At 39.8% G+C, this 16,170-nt stretch overlaps 1 protein-coding gene across 3 annotated transcripts; it reads right to left on the bottom strand.

Annotated features, from left to right (window-relative positions):
- Window positions 1-11,964: 11,964 nt before the first annotated feature.
- LOC147454775 (uncharacterized) lies at window positions 11,965-14,418 on the bottom strand. Of its 3 annotated transcripts, XM_086516607.1 has the most exons (3): window positions 13,604-14,059; window positions 13,400-13,501; window positions 11,965-13,302 (listed from the first exon to the last, which is right to left on the bottom strand). In XM_086516607.1, exon 3 carries the CDS (start codon window positions 13,152-13,154, stop codon window positions 12,213-12,215), a length of 942 nt encoding a protein of 313 aa, XP_086372733.1. In that variant the 5' UTR covers window positions 13,155-13,302; window positions 13,400-13,501; window positions 13,604-14,059; the 3' UTR covers window positions 11,965-12,212. The 3 variants fall into 3 exon arrangements, with proteins under 3 accessions (XP_086372733.1, XP_086372731.1, XP_086372732.1); XM_086516605.1 differs by lacking the exons at window positions 13,400-13,501; window positions 13,604-14,059 and adding an exon at window positions 14,114-14,418; XM_086516606.1 differs by having other exon boundaries at window positions 13,400-14,059.
- Window positions 14,419-16,170: the final 1,752 nt, after the last annotated feature.

Genomic DNA, 16,170 nt, shown 5'->3' with positions numbered 1-16,170 from the left:
TATGCAAGAGACCGCTGATGAGAGGCTGATGTCTTTTCTTTACAAAGTTAATGAACTTGCAAGATTTCAAAGTGCCAAAGAGATTTTTAATGATGCCTTTGAGCTTCAACTACTTGTGGATGGCTTCTCCACACAAATTAGTGAATTGATAGAGATATATACAGCATTGACCAAAGATCACAGGCTTGATAATCTTGTTCATTTTCTTGATATATGCAAAGCAGGTAGCTTGGCAAGGACAGGTATTGCAAAGAAGTGTTCAAGCCTTCATCCAGACTGGAAAAAGATCATAAAGCCTTGCAAATTTCATGGTAATATGCATTGCCAGTTGGTAGAGTATGACCTTGGACTTATCATTTTCTTCAGTGTACTCCCAACACCAAAGGGCAAATAGATTCCAAAGCAGATTTCTCAGGCTGAGGAGGACCAGGAGGAAGAGGAGGGAGATGGAGTTCCATGAAGAGGAAGAGAAACTACAAAGCATTGAGATGCTGGACATTGCAAAATTTAAAGCAGAAAACATCACTAAAGTGGAGAATGTTGACATTGAGGATGAAGATGTTGATCCTTTGCATTGCACAACAACATTTTCCACATACAAAGTTAACAAAAAGGAATATGTTTTGCTGAATGACATTCAACATCTTTTTGATCTAAGGGAAGTTTTGGTTGAGTGGGGATGTAATGACATAGGATTCATTGATTACTCTTCTTGCCCCTTAGCAGTCTTGGACACAGAGGCAAAAAATTTTATTGACAGCTCAAGTGTTGGAAAGCTTGTGCAGGACATTGTTCTGAGATATGAGCAACAGGGTGTACGTTTTGAAGAGGAGTTCAATGAGATCCAAAAAAGGCTTAAAATAGAGCATATGGGAGAGGAAAAGACCAGAGATTATGAAGTAAGGGCAACTAGATCCATTGATATATGGGAACCTGCCTTTTTTGAGGAGGATGAGTCTCCTAAGGTATGTTTATGACCATTTTGCTTTGTCTAATTAATGTGCCAAACAATTAACCAAGACATATTTTTGCAGATTGAAATACTGGACACAGACAAATTCCTTGGCAGGGGGAAGGGTTCCAGACCATTAAATTTAGGAAGGAACCAGAGCTTGGGACACTTTATTGGGAAGCTCAACAAAGAGACTATCATTATATTCCATAACAAGTTTACAAGAGAACCATTGCTGCCAATGCTTGCAATTAAAGCACTTGCAAAGGTTGTTGGTTCATATCAGCTTCCTCCAGGGTTAGAGAAGTTAATATTGGTGGAAAAGGAGGAAGCCATCAAAATTTTTGGATTCTTCCTTGGACTTATTGGTTCTAGAGCTGGTTATTTTGCCACAATGGCATCATATGTGCTTGCCCACATCCTATGGGACCTCATTTCTTGATGTACCTTCAAGACCATGATCTTTGATGGCATTGTGGAGAGATTTCCACTGGTTATACTTCACATTTGATGAACCCTTCTTGGCATTTACCTTTCCTAGTTTGCCATGAAACCCTAGGAAAGCTCTGGCCTTCACACCACCAACAAAGACCTTTCTAGGCACATTGTTTCCATTTGAAGATCTCTTCAGGTCTGTTTCAATCTTAACCTTATTGATAAAACCCTTTCAATACATTTCATTGCAGCATCTCTAGCTGCTTTTGGCTGTAACTTCCAGGCAAACCCCACATACAGATGTACAATTTTCTCCACAATTCTGCAAGAGCATGCAGAGTGCATATGTGGACATTAGCAAGTGGAATATTTAAAACTGCTTTGAAGTTTGGATCTTGAATATGCCTATTGGGTGCTTTGTTCCAATTTGCAGGATTACATTCTTTTGTTGATGCCATACAATACAGACAAGGGCTCTTTGCCATAGCTCCTTTGGAGACATTGTACATACATTTAAGGGTTTTAAGGTCTCCTCCCATGTGCCATTCCACCCTGTAACTTCCAAACCCTTCAACTTCAAGCTCTTCCCCTAATTCTTGTGCATTAATGACTTCGGGTATTGTTGTTTGATGGAAAACCCAATCCAGAACATCAAAGTCTTCACTCTCTACTTCAAAAGCACCTAGCCACCAGACATTCTTCTCCGATTGCATGCTGAAGTACTTGGTATCCTTCGGTTTCAATGCTCTGTTCATTAAAGTTATGGAAATCCTCTCAATTTTTATGTTCTTAACAATCTCGCATTCATCAAGCTTTATCACAAAACTGACAACACCATTTGCTTTTGTATGCTCCAGCTCATAGAATCTGATCATTTCCTTCAGAAGTGTCTTCAAGTCAAGGAAAATATTATTGAACTCGTCAAATTGAAGATCCCTCTTTTTACCATGATAGGTACCATGAATGTGGTGAGGCTCACCCAACATATCCATTATCCTCTCATTGATCTTTTTCCTTGCCTGCTGCACAATGGATGGCTTTGGAAGCAAAGAGGACCTGACTTTACATTGCTTTAACCTTGAGTTCACATTTCTAAACAGCTTGCTATAACCATCTCTGCTAATGCCTACCTTATCCATAGTATATTGCACATCCTCCTTGTCCAAGCAAGAGCTCTACAAAAATCCCTCAATGCACTGCTCCTTTGCCTTGTTAAACTTCTTCTCTGTGAAAATATTTTTGGCAACCTTGGGAGGTAAAACATCACAATAATGTTTAGCTGCCATTTCCATGTTTGATGCAGAGTTTGGTTGTAGCAAAGTCCTAAATCAAAAGGTACAAAATTAACTGATTATTGATCTTGTCCAAATGACACCAACAAAATAAACAAACAGTGATCAACTAAATTAAATCATTTAATAAAGAACAGCTGCAATAGGGTCTTAATAACAACCTAACAAAAAGATTAACAACCTAACAAAGAAAAGTAACCTACGCATAATAACAAAGAAAAGTAACCTAAGCATATTAACAAAGAATAGTAGCAACTTAACAATATAAAATAAGCATATATACCTTGCTGCTCTGATTCTCCTGCTGCAACCTCCTCCACCACGTCTCAAGGCTTCAATGTTCTTTGACTTCTTTTCTCTTTGTCTGTTTCCTAACATTGTATTCTTTCTTCTAGCTTGTTTGAGCTGAGTTTGTAGCTTTTCGTTGCTCTCTTTACATTCCTCAAGCTGTTGTTTAAGAGTATTTATCATTTGTTTGGCCAAATGATCTTCTAACTTAAGAATATCTCTCTCTACCGCAAGACTCTGTGTATAACCCAGCAACCCTCTTTGACCATCACCCACAAATTTTATCAAAGATGAACAATTTGATAATGGGGGAGTGCTCTTTGTCATTGGGTCCACTGGATACAATCTTCCATCAGTCCAGAGATCAATGTGTTTTTTTTAATCTTGCCGCATTGCTTCAAATATGGACGAGGACACCTCTGCACATTTGTTTCTCTTGCGCACTGGACAATATTCTTCATTTAGCTCAATGTGTAGATGGTATAAGCTTCTCTTCTCCATGGAAGTCTATTAACAGTATTTGTTAGAGATAGTACTATAGAGAAAAGCTCTGCAGATACGAGGAAGAAGACGACACAGAAAAGGTTTGTTTCAGCAAGTGAAATTTTGAATTTTGGGCCAGAACTGACGTTTTCGTTAGTTTTGGAGGGAGTATTTTTTAGAATACTAAAGATCCTAGAAAGATTTGACAATGACATGTTTCCGCGGAGGTAAAAAGGACGCAAACTCACCTTTTTACAAACATTTCACTATTTTTTAAATAAAGTATATATTCTCTCTCTACATATTCTTACAGGGCACAAAAGTGACCTCAAAATTCCCCTAATGTTTGTCTTGTGTTGATAGCATGTTTTGTTCTTTGTAGAACTTGCTGGTTGAGGTGGATAGGTCCAGGCTATTACTTTAGGCTTTTTGGCCCAAACATTAGCATTTCCTTTGAAGTAGCTCTGAGCAATGATTTACTCATTTGATGCTACCCACCCTGTCACTTTTAGTTGTTTAAGTTGAACTTGTGCTTCATGTATCCAAACTGGGTCTTTGACTTTGATGTGCTCTTTGGATACCAACACTTGGTTGACATTCTTCGGCTTCTTCTGGATGCTTTTTTGTGATGGAAACTTTGGTTGATAGACTTTTTGCTTTGGTCTCCATTGCATTGTTGATGGTGTGGTTCTTAATGTAGAGGCTACACGGGAAGTTTGATGGAGGCTCATTGAGGGAAAAGTCATCTTGCGAGGTTGATATACTTCAGTGTTTATCTTTGCTTTACCTTCTTCTGCGATGGTTGGCAATTTCTTCTCTACATGGATTTGAGAAGCTTCATGGATTCTTACCATTGTCGTTGTTGAAGCTTTTTATTGTTGTCGAAAGAAGATGTTCCTCCAACTTTTTGTCAAGATCAGACTCTCCTTGATATGATGGGATTCAATTATGTGGAAAGTATCCTTGTACTCCCCAATACTCAACTTGAGTACGGTTTCTGCCATGCCAAAGCTAAAAATGGGAATTTTTGAACTTGTGTACACAATCTCCTCTAGCTCGATGATTGGCGGCTTTCCCATGCCAAGAGCGTACATGCATGTTGAATTTGGTACTTCAATCGAATTTTCAATCCGTCATAGGGATGTTCTTGGGTGGATAGCACATTGGGAATTTGTCTCTTTGTCTTGACACCATGTGCTAGTGGTCCATGCAGTCTATCTGTGACTAGTATGGCTTGCAATAAACTCAACTTTGGCTTGATCTTGAAATCTGTAGATATCATTTATTCCAATCCTCTTCCAGTTCGCCATCGGTGGTTGGGACTCTAGAGGGGGTAAGATTCCATTGGATTTGCAAGAGATATGGTCATGCTTATAGCATATGGGAAGATCACCTTCCCAAAAAGGACACTGTCATCATTAGTAGAGACAAAGATTTTTCATTGGACCTTGGTATAACAGGTACATTGCTTGCAGAGAAACATTCTCTTGGCCTTACACAAAGGATACTGGATCTCTTCTTGGTCATTTTCATCTCTTAGTTCTATAGATTGGAGTGAAGCTTCAGTGCTCTAGACTTCCTTGGGTAACCTCACATCACATACAACCCTCGGCTTGGGCAAATGTTATCTCCCAACTTGTGCAGCTAGAGATCCATTTTGACTTGTGGTCTTATGGCATTGTCGGTGTGGATTTAGCTTTGGTTGACACCGGAGCATTGGAGGTATAAGATAGATTTCCCTCATCAAAGACGATGATTAGGAGATGAAAGCTTAGGTAGGCTCTTCCTCACCTTGATAGACTCTACCTAGTGTCCAATGGTGGCCCCTACAGTCTATCAATAACTGGTGTAGCGCTTGCTAGATTCTTCAGTGCAAGAAATTGGTCCACTGCGGCTGACTTTCCTCATTAAAAGGATATTTTTTAATGCAAACTTCTTAGTCTAACCTTTTTGGAGTTTTTTCAGGATTACTTTCCTAGCCACTTTGGGTTGCGACTACTTCCTCTTTCCTTCAAACAAGTGACCACAGATTGTCATTGATAGGATTCAACATTTGCAAGCCTATAAGCATTATGATGATTGTGGAGTCTATCTTGGGAGAAGTTTCTAAACTCAATTTGGGACTTTTCCTTTGCAACGGTGCAAAAAAAAACCTCCCTACACTGCTTTTGATGGATTCTTACTACTACACATATTTCTCGGTGGTTGTGATTCCCCATGCTACTATGACACTCGTGGAGTATTGTCCTTTTGTGGACATCACAATAGACACGTCCATTATTGGCCTCACATCTTTGGCATCTGAATAGGTTTTCTCAGCATCATGTGCTGAGAGGGGGTGTTAGAGTTTGCATCACTCTGTCGCTTCACTATGGTCTAGGGCATGCTTGTACGGCTGAACATCCCCTTCACATCCTCTCTCTCTCTCTCTCTCTCTCTCTCTCTCTCTCTCTCTCTCTCTCTCTCTCTCTCTCTCTCTCTCTCTCTCACACACACACACACACACACACACACACACACACACACTTTTGCATGCGATTGTGATGGAGAATGCAAAATTATGGTTCTCCTAATATTTTCGTGGTCTAAACTCTATGAACAAGAGAGAATCGTGAAGCTTTCCATTCCTTCTATAGACACTCAAAATATCAACCTCTTCCAAGTTTTCAATGCCCAAGAGTTGTTGGCCATGGAATTAGAGTTATCCTAATTGCATCCCTCCTTGTCGATCTCTATCTTCACTAGTGTTCAATGTATTCTTCGCTTGTAGATTAAAAATTTTTTATGTAACAAGAAGCCCTTAATCTTATTTGTTTTGATTCCTTATGACTTGCTCTTCTGTGTAAGTTATCTGAAGTTTGAATGTATTTTTGACTTATGGGTTGAATGGTTTTGTATTGTGAGAAGCAAGGAATTGAGAGCAATGCATCTTGTGGTTTGATTTTAGTGCTATATTACCATAGCTATGTTAAGATTAAAGCATACATGGTGTTGGCCTAGTGGCAAGGTGAAGGGCTCTAAGCACACCCACTATGGTTCAACCCTTGAGACATGCGGGTGTGGGTGAGTGGCCGCAATCCCGCAAAACTAGTCGAAGCAAAGCTTTGAATGGATTAAAAAAGAAGCATACATACTTCACACAAGCTAAGCTTGTGTGGATTGGGTGATTCTAGAGGGAAGATATTTGGGTGTGCATTGAAGTAGAGCGTTGAGTCATTCATGTTTGGTGCTTAGCTTTTCCTTCTTCTCTTCACTATTCCCGTGTATCTAACTTCAAATCAACAAAACTTAGAGGATTTGGGTGATTCAATGCATGCTATGCTACAAAAGAGACAATCCCGCACATGGGATTTTAAAAACAGTATCATGCTTTGCAATTCTTTGGCCATCATGTATGCCATCATTAGTAGTTTACTTTTGAAAAAACAAAATTTTACTTGCATGTATGCTAGTTGTGGTTTGCTAATTTGGTACTGAGAAGGAGTTGAACCAAAGTAGCAAGACAGATGTTGCCACTCTTAGGTACTTACTTACATACACATCAATGAATGCCATGAAAATGAAATCACCGATAAGTTTCATACATGGGTTGCTATATTTTGGATTATACATATTGCAGTTATGTCCATGGACAACCTTCTTTAGAGGGCAAACAAGGTACTCCATTGATGACTCATCCATGAAAATCATAAGAAATCGAGATGGTTCACTTTTTTTTTAGCCAAAGAGAGGAGAGCTCTGTGAGAGCAATAGCAAATGACCATGCTTGATTTCATCCCAAAGGCTTTGAATCGTCCTTGGAAAGATCCGATGCCAGAAGAAGAGAGTAGTATGTCGCTCAGGACTCATAGGGATTTAATATTTATGTAATCATGTAAATTTTTTTGTGATAACTAAGTGTTATTGTCATATTTACATAATTATAGTTTACGTGATCACAATTAAACCAGTTAAGGGTGACTAACCCACAAAAAGGTCGCCGAATTTTTTGTTTTTTTCGGAGGGATTATCGAGAAAAAACAAAATACCGACGGGCCTGTCAGGAATAACAAATAGTCCGGTGGGTCCACAAATTAATAAAAATACGAGCCTGTCTGGGCCTGCAGGGTAGCATTTCATGGCCACATACAGATTGAGAGAGAGAGAGAGAGAGAGAGAGAGAGAGAGAGAGAGAGAGAGACGATGACCTTTGTAGGTACGCCGAGAAGAGAGAGGGAGTGAGAGGGTTGTGTGAGCGTGCTTTGGATCGCAATGCGCGACAGCAATAGAGTACTTGACCACATAGCTCGTGCGTTTTGTGTTTTGTGTGCATTGTATGGTAGCGTGATTTGTGTCATATTGTATGATAATAATAGGATACCTTACCATACAACGTGGGTGTGTGCATTAGTCGTTCTCCGGAACAATACTTACTACGGGGCATCACCTCGGTTACGTGGGAAATATGATATCCTTGTGGTAAGTATTGGCTCATCGTATGAGTACTACATCGGTAATGCGAAGATATTAGTATCATTATGGTGAATCAACTTCCCTTCTCCATGCCAAAAAAACATGTGGGTTGTTGGGGTGCCACATAACTCTACCAAGTATAACCCATCACGGGTATCGGCTGGTAACATGAACATATGATGCTCGTATTTAAACTGTTTTTACTTTTTAGATTCGAGCGGCACTTGGTTGGTAACGCAGCTAATGTGTGTCGTCTGTTAGAAGCATGTGTTTATGCATAAATGCAACGTTTAGGTCGTTGATCCGGCTTTATGAACATCGTATAAATTGTATGTGCATGTATATATAGTGTCTATTTGAGTATTATGTATACAAAATACTTAGTCAATAACCGGGCCGTAAAGAGTATTTCGTATACAAACTATTGTAGTGTCTATAAAAGTTTAGATTGAATGTTCATGTCAAAGTATATCGTATCAAATCATAACACATCTATAAAATAATATATTAAAAAGATAATCATGTAACAACTATTTATTGAATTATTTCTCAACCATCTTCATTATATTAATACTAGTTTAGTACCAAAAAGAACATTTTAGTGTTTTCTTTCACAAATTTAAATAAAATGATACATGAAATTTAAGAAACATATCAAGAAATGTGTTTGCCAACTTATAAAATGTTATCCAAAGTACCCATAAAAAGTATAACATGTCACTATTGTACACAATCTCAATAGTAACTACACTTATGAAAGCACCTTCGTAAAACAAATGTCGATGTTTCACTAAAATTCGTACTTAGTTTAAGAATAAAACGAGAAAGGTGCATGCAATAATCCATTGTAACTAATATATTTGTTTGGCATTCTTTCAATCAACGACCACATGAAACATTTAATTCATCTAAATTTGCAATGCCTTATGTGGCATATATACTGCATCTACAGTTCTATTACATAAGGTGATACTATTTCATGGTTATACAAGCCATATTAATTGATTTCTGTCATATTCCACAAACTACGCATGTTGTATTCTTATTTATGAAAGATTAGCTTTAAAATAAAGTCCTTTTCTAGATTTTTGGCATGTTAAAGGCCTTAGTATCCAAAAGGTGAAGGTCGTTCAAATTTCTTTGTGAGACAAGTGTCCTAAGGGACTCAAAAGTCTTGTGAATAGAAAGCTAAAACTTTTGAATAGAAAGCTATTTCTCTCCAAGGCAACATTTACTTTTATTCGGCATGTTTGAAAATGACTTAAGAGATCAAAACATTATACAAAATACAAAATGTTGATGTGCAATGTGCACCTTCACCTTATGATTGGGGCCCTTCATAATATATAAGCCATTTGCGAATAGGGGGTACTGACTATAAGAAACTAAAAAAATGGCCCATTAGTGGAGATGACAAGAAGATGCTTGAGGACATTTAGAGGTAGAGGACTGAGAAGGGGGAGGCTAACCATGTGGAGGCCATGTCTTCCAATTAGGGATCTCTCTCTCTCTCTCTCTCTCTCTCTCTCTCTCTCTCTCTCTCTCGTGTTGCAAAGCAGAGGTAGGGACTCTTCACAAAATAGAATCTCTACTTCTTCTTCTTCTCTCTCTCATGTCCTTCCTCGATATAGGCGTAGTGGAGATGACGGGGGGAGGCTGCTCTATAGGTGAAAGTCTGTGAATGATGGGGGAAGCTTAGGTGCAAGCTCACACGAAAGGTGGATTTGTAGATTCGTAGGGATGAGTCCAGAGGTAGGGAGGGCAACACACAGACGAAAAAAAGGTTTTGGTGACAAGAACATGAGGTGAGGACTAGGTGATGAGGGTAGAGGGAATTTTGAAGCATCTTTCAATTATTTTATTTTATTTTAAGAGAGTCAATAGGATATACATTTTAAAAAATAGATGATACAATTTTATATTAAAACACAACAAAAATTCCATATGATTGTAGGCACGTACTTAAACTTACTCTCTCTCGTTCCCCTTAGCCGGCCTTCGTGCCTTCTCACCTTGTTTTATTCATCTCACCTATTTGTATTCAAATTCCTCCTATGGACTCAATTAAGAAATTCATACACACACTTTAATTAGTTTATCAAAGCAATGGTTTTTTTCAAGAAAATAAATGCACTATAATTTTTTTAAATGAACTTAAATTACAAGATGCTTGTGAGTTTGAAACCTTGAAAAATGCTTAGTTGATGGGCATTGGTGTATAGATACATTACAAACCTTAAGTTTTCCCTTGATATCTATGCAAACTCTTTTTTAGATGAAAAGTTAAATTCAATTTATGAGAATTTTGTTCGAATTAAACTAAATTTTTAGGAGTTTTCTATCTTAAAACTTATCACCATAATCCTAATTTGGAATCAATTTTGGCAAAATAAAAATTTGTCTATGTTCTTCAACTAGACAACATCTTGGATAAGAGCGTCATCTGTAACTTTTTTCGCTTTTAAGAGTACGATGCATGTCGAACAAAGCATTGCAGGTAGCACATCTATTTTCAAAAGCCCCTAAATAACCATCACATAATGAATTTGCTTGCCAGTTACAATGTCTTGCATAATGCTACTCCCACTATTGTAGACCACTCTCCATTGCTGGCTTTATGTAGAGTACAATTAGAAGGCCGCATTTCATCCATAGTCTGGCTAGATGACAGAGATTTCTGTAACAAATTGAAAGAGGTGGATTCAGCAAAGAATGGCAAAGCATCAATGTTGTACAGTGTTGAACTTTAAGGGCGAAAACATCCCGGGAGGTCACCCATATAAGTATTGTTCCTGCATCTACACACTTGACTAGATGAAATTCCCACAGTGGGCTAGCCATCCAGATGGAGACTTTGGGACTACCCAATTCGAGTCATCTTACAGCTTTCTTCCAACAGAAAGGAGTCTTACAAGTGGTATCAGGAATTGAGAATTGCAGCATGTCCCCTAATGATAGAAACATCAGATGTAGATTGAAAGACTCCTGTCTCATCATGAAAGCAAACCATACAGATTCTTAGAGCCAGTGGAAAATAAGAAATTCAGCGAGGACCAATTTGTTTGCTACCTATGTTCCAACACCATGTGCTGTATGAAAAATATGCTGGAGGCTACACTCAACGCATTGAGTGCCATCTTATACACGACTGTGCAATGACCAACATGGATTCGGAAAAACTATGACAGAGTGTATTGGGAGATTTATCTTGGCAATGCTGAAAACAATGGAGTTTGGATCTGGCTATTATGGCATGGTAAGGGCACCCCATGCTAAATAAAGCCCAAGCAAAGTTTGCATTAATCATCACTTCTCAGATCGGTCAGGCAAAGCTGCCCCCTTGCCCTTCTCCACTTCGGCTTAGAAATGTTGATTGCAACATTATGAAAGCACGCCTCCCCTCTTTCTGTTGACCATGGGAGCCCCCGCCCAAACTAGATAGGAAACCAGTAAGAATCTTCAAGCCCCTAAGCAACATTTGAGCAATATTCCAAAACCATGCAAAATAATGGGAGACAGAAAGGTAGGTGAAAGGACACTAATAGGAGGCTCGACTTACTCCATGGATTTGAAGCCTAAAGAGAGAATCTCATACTGCCACCTAAAGCAAACAATAACTCAAAGGCTCTCCCCCAATCAATCAAGACCATTAAAGGTGAGGTGCAAATTTGTGCTGTATGCAGTGAGACGAAACAACTCAGCAAACCCATAAAGTACAAAGCACTGGACTTAAAACCGAACAAACAACTCTCACAAGAAGTTTTGGACAAATTCTCACAATAATTCCCACATTGTGACTTACCTCAACATCATGAGTCTCTGTGAGAGAGACACCGCATACCTAGCTAGGTACGATTGGGGGCAGGGGACCGCCGGCCCGGTGGGGGGGCCGGGGGTCCCTTGCCCCCAATCGTACCTAGCTAGGTATGTGGTGCCTCTCGAGCAGAAGCTCATGATGTTATGCATTGTATGAAAAACATTGAAAAAGACTCCGCTTTCTTACATGAGAAAATTTCTAAATCTTCTTGTGTCTAGACATTCTAGATCAACCGAGTGGCAATACAAGGGAAGCTTTGTCAATACAATTATATCATACAAACTTGCACTGCAGTCCTTGTTCCTCCTTCAATATAACTTCCAACACACACAAAAATATTACATTTCACTATAACTACAACAAACAAGGATACACAGACTGGCAAATATCCTTGCAACAAATGGGGTGGGAAGATGCTAATTTATTCACTTTGAGCAGGCTTCCAACCACTCTCGTTTTGAGAACGGCATGAGGGAGACCTTTCTAATGTACATCAACACTCCAACCTTCCGAGAGTGGCTCCAATGCAGGCATCTATAAAATCATCCTCAATAAAATCAGAAGACAAGATTTGCAGGTAGTCACCTAGACCCCTCTTGTAGGCTTGAGAAATGAAGAGTCGGACGTACGGTTGTATGCGCGAGGTCACTGGCTTCACGCATGCAACCGCACTGCTAGCCTGTGGAGTGCACGTATTCTCGACCCTGTAAAAATAACATCTCTCATCTGCTGGTGGTTGGTTAGCCAAAAAGCACAAATTGCTCATGAATTTGGTGTACGGCAAATCGGTATCTATCCAATTGTCTCTCAGATATTGTCCGCTCCACAGCGGGCTACATGCCAATGGTGGCGGTGAGCTCCTTGGCTTCCATATGCAAAACACTCTTCTAGGTAAAAGCTCGCTCAATGTCCTCTCAAAGACGGACTCATCTTGCTTGATGAGGAAGTCTTTGAGCTCCTCTATAAGCCAAACATCGAAATTAGAAGGATCGTTATGTCCATACTCTGTGCGTATTTCCAATATAATAAACTCTGCCACCGTCTCATTCAAAAATTGCTTCACAGCACAAATTACGACATCTATCTTGTAGCTTGTAAGTATGCCATGGCAAACAAACCCATCTTGATCTACTCTGATGTCAAGCACACGAACCCCTTGTAGAAGCTGTCTGTAAATAGAAAGAGTTTGGCATTGGGCGAAAGGCCTTGTTGTGTATGGCAATCCAATTTTATCCGTTGCGGAGTCATGGGTACCTGGCCAAATCACATCCTTCACTCTTGTCTTCTCGAGCTCAAGTTGTGATGCCATCCATTGACTCCTATCGGAAAACTGATAATTGCTCCCTGGAAAATCTGTGCCTTCAGTTTCCTGCAAATCTGCAAGTTGCTTCTCCTCATCAGCGGAACTTGCATATTTCAGTAGCACGCAGCCCATTATGTACACTATGTATGTTCACCGATTGTAAACATGCTGGAACCGATCTTAAACATGCCCTGTTTATGGTCTTCCAGCTTAATGAGAGAGAAATGTAGCCATGCTCACTGCTTTTGCAAAGACTTCACCCCTTCAACCAACAATTTTCCTGCACAAACCATGCAAATGAGAAATACAATATATTAAGGACTTGCACAAACTGCTGATGTGCATACTTCAACTTTCCCAATCATCCATCAAGCTACCTTAAGGAAAAACACTCAGAATGAAAGCACCCTCTAAGAACTGGAAGTGCTTAAAAGGGAAGCACACTCCAAGACCCTCTAAGGACCGAGATCTGCAATGAGCTTTTGGAGGCTCAAAGGAAACAAGTTGAAATTGCAATGATTAAACTTGATTTCACAATACAGAGCTCTATAAAACATTGTAAGTTTATACACGATCCGTACTATCGAGAAAATAAGAAACAATCTTGCCAGTATTTCCTAGTCTTGCAAATGCCAGCTGTGAAGACCCCAATAATGTATTTAGGATCTCATGTCCATCGACAAGCACCCATTACTCCATTTAGCTGTGATAACTTCAGATCAGCGGATCACATGAAACGAAGGCCTACTCTACAGCCTTGAGACAGATCTGCTCAATGTCCTCCCCCTTAGGTATGATGTCTAGGTAAAGCACATCTAAGACTCTGTAGATGAGATCAAATGGTCCCAAACTTGATCCTAGTATTGTTGTACTAATCCCATGGAGCCAGTAAACCCAAGGATTCATCGATGTTTAAGTGTGTGAGGTGCCCCATAGATAACTGCTGTTGCATCCGTGTTAACATGAGTCACACTCCTATAGGCACCAATTTGCTTGCTAACTACCGTAACTCTCTCTCTCTCTCTCTCTCTCTCTCTCTCTCTCTCTCACACACACACACACACACATCTGTGAGCGGGATAAGGAGCTACCTGAAGGAGAACATGGGCATGCGTTGTTTTTGGGCAGGAAGGGGTGTACAAATGAGGTACATGATGGCTTTTCTGGGAGCCCATGGAGATGACTCGCCGCCCATTTGAAGTGTTGAAAGCCGGTGTCGCATTTTATAAGTAGATCCAGATTCCGTCCTGACCCACTTCAGTTCAGGAACGTGTGGGCTGAAGAGTGTCCACAGTAAAAGATTTCTTCACGGCTGGCCGAAGGAAAAGATCACTTTTAGAGCAGTTTAGCACGCCAACTCTTGTGCAGGGTAGCACCAACTCTGCCAATTTTGGCAGAGTTGAGAGAGAGAAGTTGACATTTGCTGGGCAGGGGCAGCATATCCACATGCAAACGCGCCCTTAGGCCCTTGCCACATTGGGGCGCTTTGCCACAACAAAAAGTTGAAGATGGCCACGAGACAACGTCATAAGGAAGGCTTAGACTACCCGCCCAACTTTTCAAGGTCATCTATACTAACATAATTTGGCGGAAATGGGAGCCCTTTACAAGTGTCGAGATTTGCAAGTTGAAGGCTAAAGTCCAAAAATAAGACGAGCTTCTGTGCACGCGATAAAGAGAGAGAGAGAGAGAGAGAGAGAGAGAGAGAGAGAGAGAGAGGGGCCATCGAAGGCAACCGGCCATACTAGTGGCCTTAAAGGTGGTAGGGTTTTCACTCATTTAACTAAAGTCCATTTGTTAGGGGATGATCGCAGCTTTTTTTATTATTTTTATGTGTGACACAAAGCACATACCCACACCTCCAAAAATGAGCTCTATCATTTGGCTAAAGTCCATTTGTCAGGGGATGAAGGTAGCTTTTTGAATATATTTTTGTGTGACACCAAGCAGTTGGCCACACTTCCAAAAGGGAGTTGGGAGCTTCTTCCAGTGTGACAAGGCCTTAGTTAGCATGCCTTTCCAAAATAAACTATTCGCTCCACTTTCAACTACCCGCGAACAAATCACATTTGGCTTGTGGCCTCCTTAGTTTCCAAAACCTCCCCAACTCGTGCTTGAGCTTCTTCGATATTGGTTTCTTTTTAGTATGTTGACTTGTAACGCCACCCTTTTCCAAAATATTAAGTAGCCACACCTCTAAAAGATAGGCATTTCCAACAAAAGCACTCTGCAAACTCTCTCTCTCTCTCTCTCTCTCTCTCTCTCTCTCTCTCTCTCTCTACACATACACACATACACACACATGAGGAGACGTTCTAATGTCGTAGAAAAAATCCCACGAGACATTGGAGATCGATTTGACAAGTTGAACTCGAGATCTATTACTTAAATGAGAGGGATACCGTTGAGATTGATCCGACAAGATAAGGGGGGTGGGGGGGTTCTCGGAGCTTCCATAGAGCCAAAGAAGTATGTGTGTGTGATTGATTACCAAGCAATAGTTTGTTGGCATGCACAATCTATTGAACCATTCAATGGAAGTAGACCAAGTCATATGTACAAAAATGAGAATAAAAGGTTGCAAAAAGATGCAAGTTAGACTTTGCAAAATATTCATTGAGTTTGTATACAATTATCATTGAGGGACAATAAAATAAAATAAAAATTACAATAGTATTCCCATAATGTCAACAATTGGAATCAACTTATGGATGATGACCTATTGCTATTGTTGCAATTGCCATTATAATCCCAAGGAAGGAGACTCTTACCTGCCACCATCCAAGAAACACAAGCACGCCAATATTGGCATTACTTAGGAAGACAAGTTTCACAATGACCCCTTCCCCTTGTTATCACTCTTAGAAATTACAAAGAAAATAACAACTAAGCAGAGATGAAGTACATTTAAACTTTTATCTCAAATATTGAAAGCATTTTGAATGTTTTTCAAAAGATGTTTCAAAAAATTCAATCACCACCTCCCCTAAGATAACCACACATGAGGATTGAGGCTATCCAACCAAAGAACGAACCAAAACCTTCACAGCTTTTTGTTGACCTTGTGTGGATAAAAATTCTATGTAGAACTTTAAATCAAACTTCAATTTTGCGTTGTATTTATGTTACAAATGTATGCAGTGTCATC

This window comes from Adiantum capillus-veneris, chromosome 7, assembly GCF_014529385.1.
Source record: "Adiantum capillus-veneris isolate H3 chromosome 7, ASM1452938v2, whole genome shotgun sequence".
In the NCBI taxonomy this organism is placed as follows: domain Eukaryota; kingdom Viridiplantae; phylum Streptophyta; class Polypodiopsida; order Polypodiales; family Pteridaceae; genus Adiantum; species Adiantum capillus-veneris.
Note: the sequence above shows the minus strand (reverse complement) of the source record. Positions and strands in the feature narration are given on the sequence as shown.